Raw genomic sequence first — 15,824 nt, forward strand, 5'->3', positions numbered from 1 at the left:
AGTGCCTGGCAGCCAGGCCAGCCCAGTCCCAGCCTTCCAGCCCTGCCCGGCCACCCCCCAGAACAAAACCAAACCCTTAACGAATTTCAGTTACAAGCTTTGTAAAATCAATACAAATGACATTTCCCCCTGGTACACCGAGGCATGGACAATAGCATCTCCTGCTCTACCCTCAACATAACAAGATCAACAGCTTCTCCCATTACTGTACACATAATGAACACCTCGCCACGGGGGAGTCCACAGTGCCTTCATTCTTGCTTTCTTACAGGGAAATATTTGTAGTGGAGAAGTCAAAACAGGATATGCTGTAAAATTACCAAGCAAGAAAATAGGCAAGTTCAACTTCTGGGGGGGGCGGGGGGGCATGATGAGATCTCCTAGTCTGAGTCTTCCTCGAAAGCTGGAATCTCAGAGAGGGAGAGCCCCTTGCCTAAGGTCACACAGCAACTTCTTGGAGCCAGAATCCTGACTTCCTTCAAAGGAGAGCTGTAGTGCTCGCAGATTAAATTCTGAATTTGGGGGGACAACCCCCTCCCCAGAGGTTCACACACAACAGCCAGGCAGAGTGAGGATGGTGTGTGCCTCAGGGGCCTTTTCCTGTGTGAGTGGCAGGAAGCCAAGGGGATGGGACAAACTATCACTGACCTCATGGCTCTGCTCCCGTCCACCCAGTCTGGGTAAAGGAGCTGAGTCCACCACTAAGCACAGCACTTCGGGGCATTTCACAAATGGAGAAACTGAGGCTAAGGCCTGACACCGAAGCCAGGACCCTCAACACCAGCTCTTCTCTGGGCTCCCCTGGGCCTCTAAGGGTGCAGACCCCATTAAGACACCTAGGATGCTTCCTGTCCTTCCCACCCCCGGGTGCCCATTCCACATGGAACCAGTGGAAGCTCCTCCTCCAGGATGGCCCCCAGAATAGCGTGGTCCTTTACCCCCACCTCCACTGCCATCTCAGTGACCTCAGGCCAGTCCCTATGTTCCCAGCCTCTTCCCCACAGGTAGCAATCCTGACTGGCTCACTGTGCCTGCCAGCAGTGTTGAGCTGCCCCGGGCAGTCCACAGGATAGTGCAGCAATCAATTAGTGATGCCTGCCATGGGCACAGGAAAGGCATGATGAAAGGTATGGTACTGAACACCCCTAAGCCACAATGGCTACCCCCAGAGGGCCTTGCTGCCTTTTTGCTCACCCAGCGATGCCTGGGGACTGGCTTTCCTTCATGGAGCACCACCATTGCACCTGTTCCTGCTATTATCTGGGAGTTTGAACTTGGGTCTGTCTTCTTCCAAGTTCTTAGCGTGCTTCCCCAAGTCTCCCTGGGCAGGGGCATCAGTCCTGGTCCTGCCACTGAGGAGCTGGGACTTGCTGTGAGCCCTCTCCCCTCCCGGAGCCTTGGTTTCCCCTTCTGTGTGATGAGGTGCTGGTCTCTGGCTTCCCAAGGTCCTGCCCAGCTCTGCCTTGGAGGCCACCCATTGTGTGGCTCCCAAGGGCAGGTGGAGATGAAGCCACATTTAATCAGATGTTAAATAGGTAAGAGGCAAAATAAGGTAGGATAAAAGGCAACAGCTAATTAGCAGCATTGTTCTGCACAAGGCCTTCCCAAGAGACTTTCAATTAGGTTGTTTCTCCTGGATAATAGCTGAGGGGAGGGGGAAAAACCCCAGGAAAGAGGCAAAGTGGCTTCCTCCTCCCTCATCCCACACCTTTTAAGAGAAAATCAAACAGGTTAGAGCCAGAAGGATCCAACCCCCACCCCCAGGGTTATTACGCTACGCTTGGGGAAACTGAGGCCCAGAGATGCCTCGCCTGAGGCTCCTGGGTAGGGTGAACAAACCTGGCACAAGGGCCCTGGACATCGGCCTCCCGAGCCAGCACCTTTCTGAGGGCTGAACTGTGGCCATCAGCTCTCTCGGGATTTTAGGGTTCCAGCAAAAATGTCCAGAAGGACGAGAGCCTCAAGAGAGCTTGGCCTCTTTTGTTTTGTTTTGTTTTGTTTTTGCTGGTGTTATCTTTCCCAACTTGTCCTAAGCCAAGGGATTCAGGCACCCGCCAAAGGGGCTGTCCCAGCCCAAACCTGCCCACCCCTTTTTAGCCCGCCCACCCCAGCATGCTTTATCACACACTGACAGCTTCTGAGGCACAGGAGAGCCCCTTGTTGGATAAATGGAGAAACTGAGTCCCAGACAGGGGGCTGTGGTGACGAAATGGCAGGTGCCTGACAAAGGGACTCATGGGAACCAGGGTGACTCGGAGGAGGACAGTCTAGGCTCAGCTCTTCCCCAGCCTCAGTGGCAGCCACTCCAGCTGCTGCCCCTGGGAAAAGGCTTCCGCCCTCCCTCCCTCCCTCAGGCTCCTGCTGCTCAGTGGCTCACAGCGCCCCCCCCTGGCAGGAGTCCGCCCAGCCTCCCAGGCGAGAGCCGGGCAGCCTTAATGACCAGGAAATCGGCCCTGCACGGTTGGGCCCCAGACCCGGCTGGCCCGCCCAGGACACCAGAGAGCCTGACCTCCGGGTCCCCCTGCGACGCTCCTCCCCCAACGCCCTGAGACGGCGGCAAAGGCCGCAGGTCCCACTCACCTCGGGACTTCATTCCAACGAAGCGGTTCTCCACGATGTCGATGCGGCCCACGCCGTGCTTGCCCCTGTGGGAAGAGAGAGCCACGTGGATAGGGCGCTCGTGCAAGGCCTGAGGTCAGAGGCCCGTGCTGAGCTGGGCGTGGCTTGGCTCCATCTCAGGCTGCAAGACACCTGAGGCAGTCACCTGATCCACCTGCCCCTTGGACAGGTGGTAAACTGAGGCCCAGAAAGAAAGGATTGCCTGGGTCACTCTGACTTCAATTTGCTTCTTTGATTCTCTCTGTCCTGGGCCTGCCTGGGATCGTCTTTTATTTTGTCCGTGTCCCTGACCAGGTCCGGGTCTGGGAGACTCAGAATCCTGTGGAGGAGCAGACCCCTGGGTTGTTACCTAGGTGGGCTGAGGAGTCTAAAAAGGGACAACGAGAGCACCGTCAAACCCATCCCAGCCTGGGATGCCCTGTGGCTGGGGGGAGGACACAGCCTGTCCTCCTCAGTCCCGGAGCCTCGGCTGTGACCGTCAGCTGCTGCCATGGTCCGCGCCTGTGGGATGCAGGGCTCGCGGGAGGCAGAGTAGCTACGGACACTCACGCGACTTCGTTCAGGTACAGGAAGAGCTCCAAGGAGGTGCTGTGCGTGGTTCCGTCCTGGACGTTGGTCACCTTCACAGGGACCCCTGGGGGAGGAGGAGAGGGCCATGGGCCTGGGGCTCCTCAGAGGCGCCCGCACCCCGCCCGCTCCTCTGCCCGAAACGCCTTAAACGCATGTGACAGATACAGAGCTCAAATGACTCCTTCCAAGCCTCGTGCAGGTTGAGGCCTGCTGGGGGAGAGAAGGGGCGAGAGCCCCCCCCCCGGAATGAAAGGGAAAGTGCAATAAAAACGCTCTCCCTACCCTTCCATTCTCTTCACCCCTTTTGCATTTAGGGGCTGTGAAATTGGAACCAGGCCCTGAACTAATTGAATTTCACGCTCCACCATTGTCTTAGGCCCAGAGCACCTTCTGTCCCACCAGTTCCCCGGGGCCGCCTGGCCGGAGTACAGTGGGGCCCTGGCCCACGCGCACACAGCAGCCCCCCCCCACATCTGTTAGGCGGACCCCCAAGCCCCAACCCCAGTACCCCAGACCCGCAACGCAGCGTCTGACGGATGGGGTGCGCCGGTAGCTGCTCGGGCAGGGAGGGGCCCTTGAATCTGAGAAGGGGATCTGGGGTGGCAGGAGGGAGGCGGCTGCGGCTGGGGAGGGCCAGGCCATGTCAAGGGGGGTGGGGGCCAATGGGTGGGTTCAGGGTTGACTTTGAATAGCAAGGGCACTTTCTGGAGCGGTGTGAAATGAGCAATAAATGTATTAGGGGGCTAACAAGAGAGCTGTAACAGTGACAAAGAAAAGCTGTTCAAAGTTGGCGACTAATCTCCCACCCATCTGCCTGGCTCATTACCATGTAGCCAGCCATCGGGTGCCAATCAGCCCTCAATAGCGCCTTTCGAGTCTTTATTAGCCAGGCACCGCTCCGAGGGCTTCCCTCAAGGCGCTGTCAGCTTCGCCATTCTTCACCCCCATTTCCAGGGGTTTTATAACTTGGTTGTAAATTGCTATTAAATGTAAGTCTGCCCAATAATGAACCCTAAGCCCCCCGCCTCTCCCCTCTCCCTTTCTCTCCCTCCTTGGTCCCATTCGCTGGGGCCTTCGCTGGGGCCTGCCCGAGATAAGAGGTGACATTGTTGGTGCTGCTGCCGGAGAAAGCCTCTTAGCCTTTAAAATAGTTAATAATTAGATTAAAACTTCAAATAAATTAACTAGAGAGTGAATGGGAACCAGGCAGGGGAGGGTTCCTCCCCTCCTCTTTTTCTTTTCCTCTTCCAGACTGTCCCCAAGTCCTGACAATGGGTCACATCGCTCCTCCAGCTCGGCGCTCGGAGCTGCTGTTCCCCCGGGACCCTCGGCAGCCGGAAGCCCAGGTGCCGCTGGCCTGTCCCATGTCACAGAGGACACAGAGGCCAGGGCCGGGGGGACCCAAGATGGACCTGGGGCTCCCGCTGCCTCTTGGTCCCTCCAAGGTCTTTTTGGTCCCTCAGGTGTGAAGTCAGTCCTTCTTGGGCCGGAAGAGGTGGGCACTGAAGTATTAACAGTGCGGGAGACCGGTCCGTACCCCACATCTGCCGCACGGCTTCCCTGAACCCTTGCCTTCCCCCATCAGCCCAGGCTTCCCTTGCCCGGTCCTTCCTCTCTCTGAGGTGCCCTGGGGAAGGGAAAGTTCTTCAGACTTCCTGCTCTGGGCCAGCAGCTGCTTTAGGGACGGAGAGGTCAGCCTGCAGGCCTGGGCTTGGTGCTGTGAACTCCTGCTCGATTGACACCAGCTTCTCCAGGAAGCCTTCTTGTTTCTCTAAGCTCCTCCACACCCGCAGCCTCACTGAGCTGGGTCCATGCTGTGCCCTCCCTCCTTCCTTCAGGGCAAGAGGACCATGGTACCCAGCCGCAAGTGGGCACTTATGCCAGCCCAGCAAACAGCGAGGACAAGGGCAAGATCAGCACGCTGGCACCACAAACAGACCTCATCCGACACCAGCAAAACCCAGCCCCTCTTTTACCCGCCTCGTTCCCTACAGATGAGGAAACTGATGCCCAGGGAAATTGAATGACTTCCCCGAAGTCCCAAGTAGCTGGCAAGTGGCCACTCAGGAACTAGAAGTTTCCACAGACTGCCACGGGGACCCAGAGGCCACACGGCCAGGGACAGGGCTGCCTGGACCCTGGCTTCCGGGATGGCATGGCAGGAGGGGTATAGAGGGCCTAGGCCGCCCCTCTTTGCACCCAGCGTGGCCACGTACCTTTTTTGAATTCTATCTCCAGGATGTCGGGGCTATTGGGGGCTTTGGCAGGGTCCTGGGTCTTTGTGTAGAGCCCCGGAGGAGCCTGGTTCTAAAAAGAGAACAAGGTTGGAGGGACCAGGCATTGCAGCAAGCCCAGAGGTGCCACACCCAACACCTGCATGCCCTGTGCTGAGCCGGCGGCCCCCTTAACCCGCTCCAGAACCAGGGGTCTGGGGCTCCCCAGCCTGGAGCGAGGCCTGCTTGTCAGGGGCTTGGGAAACAAAGGGCTGGAGAAATCAGACAATTTTTCCCCTCAACTTGATCTCATCTTTTTCTTCGACGCCCCCACAGCTGGAGGTAGAATGGCAGGAGAGAGAGAAACAAGTCAGGGGGAAAGTGTGATTTCGGAGGAGCCGGGCGGTGCTGAACGTTCCTCGGCTTCCTGGGAGCAGCACGCACGCACACGCTCGCCGGCACCAGGAACTGGGGTTTATTCTGCACTGACCGCAAAGCTAATGACTACGCGTGACCCCAGCAGGTGCTCTGGCGAGCCGAGCCGTCCCTGGGGTCCCGAGGTTAATACTCACGGGGAGAAAAGAGAAGAGCAAAGCAGAAACCCATTTGAAAACACATCAACCTTTATGTATATTTGTGCCGGCTGTGTTGGAAATGGGCCCGGCTCCTGGGGGAGGCGGAGGAGCTGCTCCGGGCCTGGGATTCTCCCGGCTGAGGGGATGGGGGCTCTGGGGCCCCACAGTCCTGAGCTCGGTCCCTTCCCAAGGCCCAGCACAGGCCCGAGCTGAGCTGCTTCCGTGCAGCAGCTTCCGGGTGTGGCAGGAAGCTGTTCACTGCTACCCAACCTGCAGGTGAGGACACCGAGGAGGAATGGGGAGGGGAATGTGGTTGTGCCCCCCCCTTCCCTGGCGCCCAGCACGGCAAAGACCCACGAGGCACTCAACATATAAGTGTTGGATTTGACAGTGGTGCCCAAGCTGAGTCAGGGTCGCAGGTGGGCCCAGGACCAGCTGCCCTGCTTCCCGGGTCTCAGTTTCTCCATCTGTAAAATGGGGAAAGGATGCCGGCCTGTGACTATCTTACACCTTAAGGGTGTGCCCAGGTTTTGCTAGATGGGAACACGTGTGAGGTAGCACTCCGCAGAGGCTGACAAGGTGCACTGGGCCTCCGGCCCTTCAGGACCGGCCTCGGGACTCACCTGTGGTCCCTGTGCTGCTGGCTGAGTGACTGAACAGCCATCCCTGGACTCTCCTGGTTTCAGCACCAAAAGTTCTGGGTCCAAAATGTCCTCAGAGTTCTGGGCAAACCAGGAGGGTTCACCCTTCCTACTCTACTTCCAGCCTCAGAGGGGCTGTGAGGGACCCCAGGCCCCATCTCTGCATGGACCAGAGAGGAAAGCAAGGCCCAGAGAAGCAGCTGGTCCAAACCACACGGCCACTCACAGAGGGAGCCAGAGGAAGGCTGGGCACCTCTGAGCCTGTCAGGCCCTGGGCTGACGCTGGCTTCCCGGGCACACACAGCCTCACAGCCCCGCTCAGCCCGAGCGACAGAACCAAGACTGGGTCTGGGGTTGCTGGGCAGGGCCCACCCTCCCCGAGCCTCCACCCGGGCTGTGCCTGGTTCCAACAGCATGGTGCCCATTACTTCCTCCCACCACAGTGTCAGAGATGCCAAGGTTCGCGTTCGGAAGGACACAGGAGATAGGACAGCAGCAAGGAGGATGAGTCCCCTCCACAGCGGAAGTCACAGTCAGCAACCTGACAGCACGGATGAAATAAAATAACTAAATAGAAATAAAAGGACATTTGCTTTGCATTTCGAGGTGGCCAGGCGCCTGCCTTCTTTTTAACGCTCCCTCCTAAAAGCCCAGTTCAAATGACAAATAGTTTGTTGGCCAGTATCAATGCCATCTATTTATCCATCCCGGCGGGAGGCCCACTTCCAATGTCATCCTGGGGGGGTTCGCGGGGGTGGGGGGTGGGGGGCGGGGAGAGGGCGAAAGAAAGCATGAAACAGGGTCCGAGAAGGAGAGATTGGGATCAAATGGCCCATGAACTAAACCATGATGTAGAGGCATGATCAATGCGGCAAATGGTTTATTCATCCGTCAGATACGGCGGGCCAGCGACTGAATGAACTCTTTCACTGTGGCCCGTATGAAGTTAAAGCAAGTAAATTTCTATCTTTCTTCGCATTAGCTGCCTCATTGCCCTTCAATCAGCCCTCATGGAGGCAGAAAATGGCTCAGCCATCTGCCTGCGAATGCTCCCTTCCGCAGGTCGAGGGGCTTTTTTTTGGGCGCGGGGGAGGGGCGCCAGTTCCCCGGAGCTGTGGCTCCCAGAACCCCTCCCCGGGCCAGGCCGGCAGCTCGGACAGGACATCTAGGGACATGTGGATAGGCCCTGGGGTTCCTTCCGCGTATAGCACAGAGCCCCGGGCGCCTCTGCCCACCAGGCCTCACCCACAGGTGCCCAGTGAGGCCAGCCTTCCCTACTGGGTGGGAGGGGTCCCTGGGGGCCCGAGGAGAAGGCCAGGGCCTCATCCCGACAACAGGCCTTGCCCTGTGCCAAGCCCAGCCCTGGGGAGGCGCCCTGTTTCCCACTTCGTGCACCAGGCGCTAGAGGCTCAAAGAGCTTGGGGAGCTTGCCCTGGGGGGCACAGCAACAGGAAACAGAGCTGGAATTCTCACCCAGGTCTCAGCTGTGCTCCCAATCCTAGGGCAGTCGGATCTGGGGTTCTGTTTCTCTCTCAGGGAGCAGAAGGCCACAGCCCACTCAGAGAGGTGGGGAGCAGCTTCCTGGCGTGCGAGGCCTGGCGGGACAGTGGCCCAGCCTCCCGGTCCCCCTCGGAGCTGACTGACTGGCTAATTGGAGGTGCTGGCCTGGGCGTCGTGGGGTCAGCAGAGCGTGAACTGGAAAAGCCTGTGGCCAGCAGGCAGCATCTCCGTGAGGCTGTCAGTCCCCGGGGCCGAGGGCGGGGGCTGTCCTGAGGACAGGCGAGGGCCACACAGGCGAGCGGGCAGCACAGGGCCGCCGTCCACCCGCTGGCCGAGCAGCTGGCACCCTGGGGTGGGGGGGTCCCACTCTGGGCCTCAGTTTCCTCACCCATAAAAGGACAGGGCGCACAGCCAGGGCAGCCAGGGAAATGCTAAAGCTGGGCCTGGCGCCAGCATCGCTGGTACTTGTCACACCATGGCCAGTGCCACTGGGCTGGGGGACAGGTCTCGTGTAGCCAAGATGAGCACCCGGGGCTGCAGCCAGAGATGCCAGTGCAGGGGGGCCATCTGGGGGGCTGGGGGGCTCTGGGCTCCTCCTCCTCACCAAACCACCCGAGTTCTGACCTTCCAGCTGCCCCTGCCTCTCCCCCAATCCTCCTTCATGGCAGCCAAGCCGCCACCTGCCCCCCAAAGCTGGACTTGAGACCCCAGGACAGCGCTTGTCCTCTTCCCGTGACAGACGCCTCCTTGCCTTCCCCACCTCCCACAGGCGCAGGGGACACAGCAAGAAACCCCCCGGGGAGAGACCTCAAACTCCTGAGAGGCTGGGGACAAGGATCGGGGTGGCCAAGGTGGGCGTGGAGCTCAGACCCAGACAAGCGGCCGGCGAGGGCTGGTGGCACAGGCCAGGCCTCCCACGAGTGGTCTCATCTGCCTAATTACGTCTTTATTGTCTCCACTCGCACACTCCCTCTCTGTGTTGCCCTGAAATATTTCCTTCCCTATTCATCCCAGCGGCAATTAGAAAGAGCACCAGGAAAGGAGGGGTCTTAAATCGCAGCAAGCAGAGGGCGGGCAGGCAGGCCGGGGCAGCTCCTGCCCCACATCCGCCCCCATGAAATTTCAAATTAGGCTGCAAACATCAGACAGCATCGGCACGGCACGGCACGGCACGGCACGGCAGAGCAGCCAGCACCGAGGGCAGCAGGGGGTTGTTACCTTGGGGTTCTCCAGGATGCCAGCCTCGTAGCTGCAGGGAGAGAGGGAAGACGGGTCAGTTGGGAGGGACGGGGTGATGTCACCCCCCTGCAGGCTCACGAGTCCTGCCTGCCCTGTTCTCTCTTCCGAAGCACCTGCTGCCGGCTGTGCTCGGGCTTCCTGGGTCCTCACGGCGGCCATGGGAGCCACACTCGCGGGGAAGGCCTGGGCCGTTTCCCTCTGTGTTCTGGGGCTCAGCTCATGGGGCACCTTCACCCGCTGTTCCTTCTGCCTTCAACTCCTCCCTGCACCCGCTTTCCACTGCCATTTCCCAGAGACGGTGGGGGCCGCACAGGGAACCAGCGTGGGGCTCGAGGCATGGGCGGCTGGTCTCACCTGATGTGCATGAGATTCTCGTCCATGCTCCACGGGCTCTTCGGGGTTACGGGGACGGGGATCCCATGTTGCTGTGGGTGAAGGCACGGTCAGGCTGAGGCAGCTGGGCCCAGACACAGTGGTCAGGCTCAGTGCCTCGATCTCCCCAAGGTGGCAGACAGCCCCGGACTCTGGCCCCCCACAGCAAGACCCAAGCCACCTCCCTCCCCTCCTGGGGCTGCCCAAGGGGGTGTCAGCCCCACTGCTGGATGCGCCCACCAACCAACAGACCCAACAGGACCCGTGTCTGAGGCATAGGGAGTGTTGGGAGGTGAACGCTGGAGCTGACCCCCACATGACCCTGTGAGCTGGGGGTAGAATGGCCTGGACTCTGGCTCCGGTCATACTTTGCTTCCCGAATGTCCAACCCATCACTAAAGCAGTGCACCCTGCTCAGCACCTGCAGCAGACAGCGGTGCCCCCACCCCAGGGCCACTGCTCAGGACCAGCACAGCAGCTCTGCCCGCCTCCAGCTCCAAGCCCCAAGCTGAGCTTTCCTGCCAGCATGCAGGAAGTGGCCCAGGCCAGGAGCCCTCTAGCTAGGGAGATCCCAGAGGCCTGCGCTGGTGACATCCAGGGAGGGGCCTGCTCTGCAGATGGAAATGCTCAGCCCTGGCTCTCACACCTGAGACAGTGACTCTAGAGCCCTCCTCAGGAAGCGGCTGCGTCCCCTCCATCCCCACATTAATTGAAAATGAGGCTTAAAAACAAGAGGATAGGGCTGGCGATTTAGGTCAGTGGTTTCGCTGCCTGCTATGCAAGCGCAAGGATCAGAGTTCGATCCCTGGTACTAAAAAAAGAGGATAAACTCCCTAGGTTTTTAGCTTTACCAGTAGACTTGCTTTAAAAACAAAACCAGACAAGCCTGGTGTGGTGGTGCATGCCTGTAATCCAGCCCTCTGGGAGGCTGAGACAGGAGGATCACAAGCTGAAGCCTAGTTTGAAGAACTTATTGACTTAGCGAGACCCTGTCTCAAAATAGAAAATAAAGAAGGGCTGAGGATTTAGCTCAGCCGGAAGGTCATGGGTTTAATCCCCAGTGCTGCCAACCCTGCTCCCCCTAAAACCCAAAGCAAACACCCCACCATCTTCTCTAGAGTTCGTGTGCTCCTTGGTGTAAACCTCCTAAGCAAAGAGAACATCCCATTTCCAGGTTGCCTGATGTCGGGGACGCGTGGTCGGGCATGGCCGGCTGAGCTGTCCTCCCTGCTTGGGGGCGGGGCTCAGAAAGCTGCTGGCCAGGTTCTCCGGAGCTTTTGTTTTGGGGGCAGCGTGGGAATCCTGCCTTCTCCCCCTAAACTGCAATCAAGGAGCCAGGGAAGGGGGGACCAGGGCAGGACCTCCGACGGCAGACGCCTCACACCCCAACTCCAGGCTGGGACGTTCGTTTCCGACCCTCTCTGCCCTGCCACCCCCAGGAGGCCACCCCGGGCCCACCTGGTCCTCTGCTTCTGACTGCTTTTCGGTTAATTATGATAACAAGGCCGGCGGCCGGGGTGTCTCTGCCATAGGAAGCGAATGGTTTGTCTCCCCGAGCACCTCTTGGCCTTGAAAGCAGCCTTTCAAAGCCACATTGATTTTTGTCTCATCTGCCTCAGCTCCTGGCTGGCTCTGAATTTTGGACAAAGCCTCCTGTCTGCTCAGTGATTCTGGTCACTTCCTGGGTGCCTCTGCCTCCGCTTCTAGAACAAACCCCCATTTCCCAAGCTCGGTTCTCAAACCCGGCTCCAGATACACCGTGGGAGGCCCAGGGGGCTTCGTGCATCTCTGCCCGGCAAAACCTTTTCCTGCTCCGAATGTTCATGGGGGTGGCGGCTACGCCAAGCACCTTCTCCCCAAATCCAGGGGAGGAGGGACCACGACACTTCTGAAATTCCTCTTTGCCCAAAAAGCCAGAGGCCGCTCCCCCGAGGGGGTCCAGGTGGCCGCCCTGCCGGACCCCTCTCTCCCGCGAGCGTGGCTATTTGTGGGGCTTGCGGCTCATTATCGGCAAAGACAAGACCTGCTTCGGCGTCTACAGCACCGAGGAGACGGGGGAGGGAAACAACGCCCTGCCAGCCTCCGCTGCCTTAATAGCGCTGCTATTTGACAATTTGTTTGGCAACATATGGGTTTGCTCTTGTAAACTCCCCTCTTAATAAGAAAACAACAGATGGTGGAGGAGGTCTTTCCTCCCAGCGCTCCGGGTCTTAATGGGACGCTGGCGACTGGGGCAGGACCGCGTTCCCTCCGAGTCCCTTACAACGTTCTGCCTTGGCGGCAGCGAGTGCACAGCCAGCCCAGGCGCCTGCTATTTAAAAACCTGAACAATTTTCTGGTGTGTGCACCGAGTTGCTCTCCCCCCATCTGATTGATTGAGGCTGTTTGTCAAGTGCTGCCACGGAGTTGCTAAAAAGAAAGGTACCCCAGAGAGCGGCTAAGGATCTTGATGCAAAACTTCTAATATGTTTTATTGCAACTTGTACTTCAAAAAGGGCTGGAGCCACAAAAGCCTTTGTTTGCCACTGTCCCTCAGAGCATCTACTGTCCCTGAGAAAGCACCCAGGACAATTAGCAGCCAGGTGACTGCAGTGCGGAGAACAGCTTCGTGCTCGGGACTCAGTGTGGTGCATGACCACACTGCTACGTGGCCAGCCATGGGGGCGGGTGCCACTGGACAGGGGCTAGCTGGGGCAGAGGTTCACTGCCCAGGGCACAGGCTTCATCCTGGTCCGATGCCACCAGCCCAGACACGACCCCGAGCAGAGCTGGGCCAGGAGGGCAGCAGCAGGCAAAGCCCAGGGCGAAGGGGAGACTCTACCTTTGCGTAGTCCATGAGGTCACTGCGGCCCCTGAAGCGGTTGTAGAACTCGGGCATCCTCCAGGGAGCAATGACCTGGGCACAGAGCAGAGGTCAGGACAGTGGCACAGCTGGCTCTCGGGCAGAGGCTCACAGTTCTGATGACCCCCTGGGGGGGGTCTCTTGCTGGGTCCCCCAAGACGATGCAGCTCATGGGGTGGTGGGTGGGGCATTAAACAGGACAGGATACAGCAGCCACACTGGGGTGGTAATGGAGGCCTAGGCTTGGCAGCAGAAAAGCTGTGCCCCCTCTGGGCCTCAGTTTCCCCAGTGAGACCCGAGGATCTGAACTAGGCACAAAGACCGCAGGTGGACTGGCGGCGGGGGGGGCGTCACAGGGTTGCCCTGGATCAGCTTTCCACCAGAGTGGGGGAGACAGGAAGGAGTCTAAGCTGACAGAGGGGCCACTCCAGCCACAGGGGTCATCGTGGGGACCCCAAGAGAAAGAGCCCGCTTACCCCTGGGGCTCGCCAGGCCCCTGCCCCCAAGAACTCGGGTGCACAGGTGGTTGGGAGAGACTGGTTTGGTGTCTGGGTTGGGGGCTGGGGGTGTGGTGCCCCCTGCCCTAGAATGAGCAACCCTGGACCAGGCTCAGTTCTAGGGACACCCCCATCCATATCCCCATCCCTGCAGACCAGTGTGGGTGCCCAGCAAAGCCCCACAGCAGCCACGGGGCTCGGCCTCTGCAGACAAAGAGCAGAAACTGGACAACCGGGTCCCTCAAGCCACCGTGGGAATGAGAGACCCGGGTATGGGGTGTGGGGCTGGGGGCCCAGGTGGTCTCCAGTCAACAGCAGCCACTGTCCGGGGCCTCTCGGTGGCCTGGCATGTGGGGTCAGAGTAGATCATTAGAGCTGATTACTGACCCCTCATCTCTCCAGGCCCCGCTGGGCTCTAGACAGCTGCCAGCCACAGGGACAGAGAAACCCCACCAAAGGGACAGACAGAAACTCTTCAGAGCCCTGGGGGCTGAGGGGCAAATCTCCCAGAGCTATGGCAGAAGTGGCTGCAAAGGAGCTCAAATCGAGGCTGGCACCATCCAGGACGGCAGCCACGGGCACACACAGCCCCTGCCAGCACCCGCCAGGCAGCTGTCCCCATGGAGACGGGGTCTTGAGGGCCAGGACCAAAAGAATAAAAAAGGATGTGGAGCGCCCCATTAAGGGTTTGTGCACATTGATTCCATGTTGGATGCTAACATTCTGGACACACACACACACACACACACACACACACACGGGGCTCAAGAAAATATGTTACTAAGATGATCCACCTGTTTCTTTTCATTCCATTTCTTAAATGTGGCTTCGAGAAAAATCAGACTGCAGGGCTTGCCCACCCTCTGCACACACGATGCCCAGCCCCAGGGGCAGCAGAAGCAGGGGGACAGTGCCCATGAGCCCGGGACCTAGGTGAAGAGTCTCAGACCAGTGCCACCTGCCGGCACCCATGCCCTGGACCCCCAGTGCCCACCACTGAGGGGCGGGGCAGTTTCTCACCTTAATCTGTGGGGCCAGCGAGTAGCAAGTGAGCTCGAAGCGGACCTGGTCGTTCCCCTGAAACAAAGGGCACAGGACCATCAGGAGCCACGGGGTCACGGGAGGGTGTGGGGCCGGAGCAGTGCTGGGGAGGGTGGGCAGCACAAGAGCCCCCCCCCTGCCGCCGCCACTCCTGACTTGCTGCACTGCATAGAGGCGGAGGAACTGGCAACTTCCTGCAGGTGGGGAATCGAACCCAGGGCCTCTGAGTCTGGCCCCAGCTGTGTGGCATGGTGAGGGGGTGTGCGGATGGCAGGGGGAGAGCACACACTTGTCGCAATGCAGGGGTACATGCTGCAGGGGTACCCTGTGGGGCAAGGGGTACGCGTACACATAGGAACATGGAGCAGGGTCCCGCGATCCGTGGCGCACACACATGTTGATATGTATGTGCACAGTTCCGGGAGCATGTCCAGGACCCTGCAGAGTCATCCAACCTCTGGGGCTGGGGCCTCCCTCCCCCAGGCAGCTCCCCAAGCTGCCCACCCCACCCCAAACTGGAGGTCAAGGTTGCTTAGCGCCTGGGCACCTGGCACCCCGTGGGCCTCAGTTTCCCTGGCTGGGGATGGAGAGGGACACAGGTGACCAGAGGGCCTTTTGCTTCTCAGCTCCTCCCTGCAGAGGGGAAACTGGCGGGGGGAGCACATCCAAGGGCCCCAGCACCCGGGCCTGCTCCTCCTGCCGCTGCAGTCACTGACCCCCGAGGACCTCACCGAGCACGCAGAGGATGGGAGCCCACTTGGCCCTGGGGGAGGCGGCCCAGTGCCCGTCACGGAGCTGGGAAATAACAGCGGGGCCTTCACCTACTGTGAAAACTGCACAGCACGGCGGCAGCGGTGGGAATAACATGTCATTTTCCAGTCTTGCCGGGCGATGCGGAAACCCTCCTCCAGCCCTTCTTGGCGGCTCCCCTCCGACAGCTCCTGGGGTGAGCTGGGCCCCCCCAGCCCCATCAACCTCCACTCCATCCCTGGGGCGCACACGTGCTATGCACCATCACCTAGACGGGCACCAGGGCCAGCGGGGCTTTGAACTCTGCTTCGGATGAGGACAGCAAAGCTCAGAGAGGTGAAGCCAGTTGCCCCAGGGCCACGCAGCACTCACGCCCGACCCAAGGGCTCACTCCCAGGCCCTGGGCTCCCTGCAGGGCAAGCCCTCCTCTGACCAGCTGCCCGCTGGGCAGGTTGGGTGAGCATCTGGTGTCCCCTCTGGCCCAAGAGCCTCTGCCAGCCTGGCTGTGGAGCCATGGTGGCTGTCGTACAAAGCGGACTCATTTCTGATGGGGAAGGTCAGGGTCCAGGGTTGCACGCCCGGCAACTCCTCCCAGACTCGTTTCCCCAGTACAAAAGCGGCTTGTGGCTCCAGGGGCGGCCGGCTGGGGTGGTGTCTGGGACTCAGACGCCGCCAGGGGGCCCAATCTGCTCCAGGTCTGTCCAGGTGGAAGCCAAGCGCCACACCTTAGCCCCTCCCTAACCGGGGTGCCCAGCTCCAGGGGCCCCTGCAGCTCCCGGGGAGAGGGGGAAGGCACGTCTCACACACGTGTGTCCACATGTGGCGACAGAGCGGCATCCACGGGGACGGCGGGCCGGGGTCTCCCATCTGCCTGCCAGCCCTACAGATGGTGCCATTTACAAACCGCCCCCCCCTGCACCCCAGCAGGCTCGGGCTCATATTTCCAGGCAGCAGGGACGAGGTTC

At 59.8% G+C, this 15,824-nt stretch overlaps 1 protein-coding gene across 1 annotated transcript in view; it reads right to left on the bottom strand.

Moving 5' to 3' along the window:
- The window catches only part of Ass1 (argininosuccinate synthase 1), a 41,597-nt gene that overhangs the window by 14,318 nt on the left and 11,455 nt on the right, over nucleotides 1-15,824 (bottom strand). Inside the window, exons 6-12 of the mRNA XM_004849110.4 lie at nucleotides 14,089-14,145; nucleotides 12,551-12,625; nucleotides 9,712-9,782; nucleotides 9,337-9,367; nucleotides 5,406-5,496; nucleotides 3,169-3,253; nucleotides 2,581-2,645 (exon numbers count right to left, since the gene is read on the bottom strand). Coding sequence (XP_004849167.1) covers nucleotides 2,581-2,645; nucleotides 3,169-3,253; nucleotides 5,406-5,496; nucleotides 9,337-9,367; nucleotides 9,712-9,782; nucleotides 12,551-12,625; nucleotides 14,089-14,145 — 475 coding nt within the window. The remainder of the gene's footprint in view (nucleotides 1-2,580; nucleotides 2,646-3,168; nucleotides 3,254-5,405; nucleotides 5,497-9,336; nucleotides 9,368-9,711; nucleotides 9,783-12,550; nucleotides 12,626-14,088; nucleotides 14,146-15,824) is intronic.

The sequence above is a fragment of the Heterocephalus glaber genome, unplaced genomic scaffold (assembly GCF_053883595.1).
Source record: "Heterocephalus glaber isolate CG9 unplaced genomic scaffold, H.glaber_assembly_v1.0 deba00001479, whole genome shotgun sequence".
Taxonomy (NCBI): Eukaryota; Metazoa; Chordata; class Mammalia; order Rodentia; family Bathyergidae; genus Heterocephalus; species Heterocephalus glaber.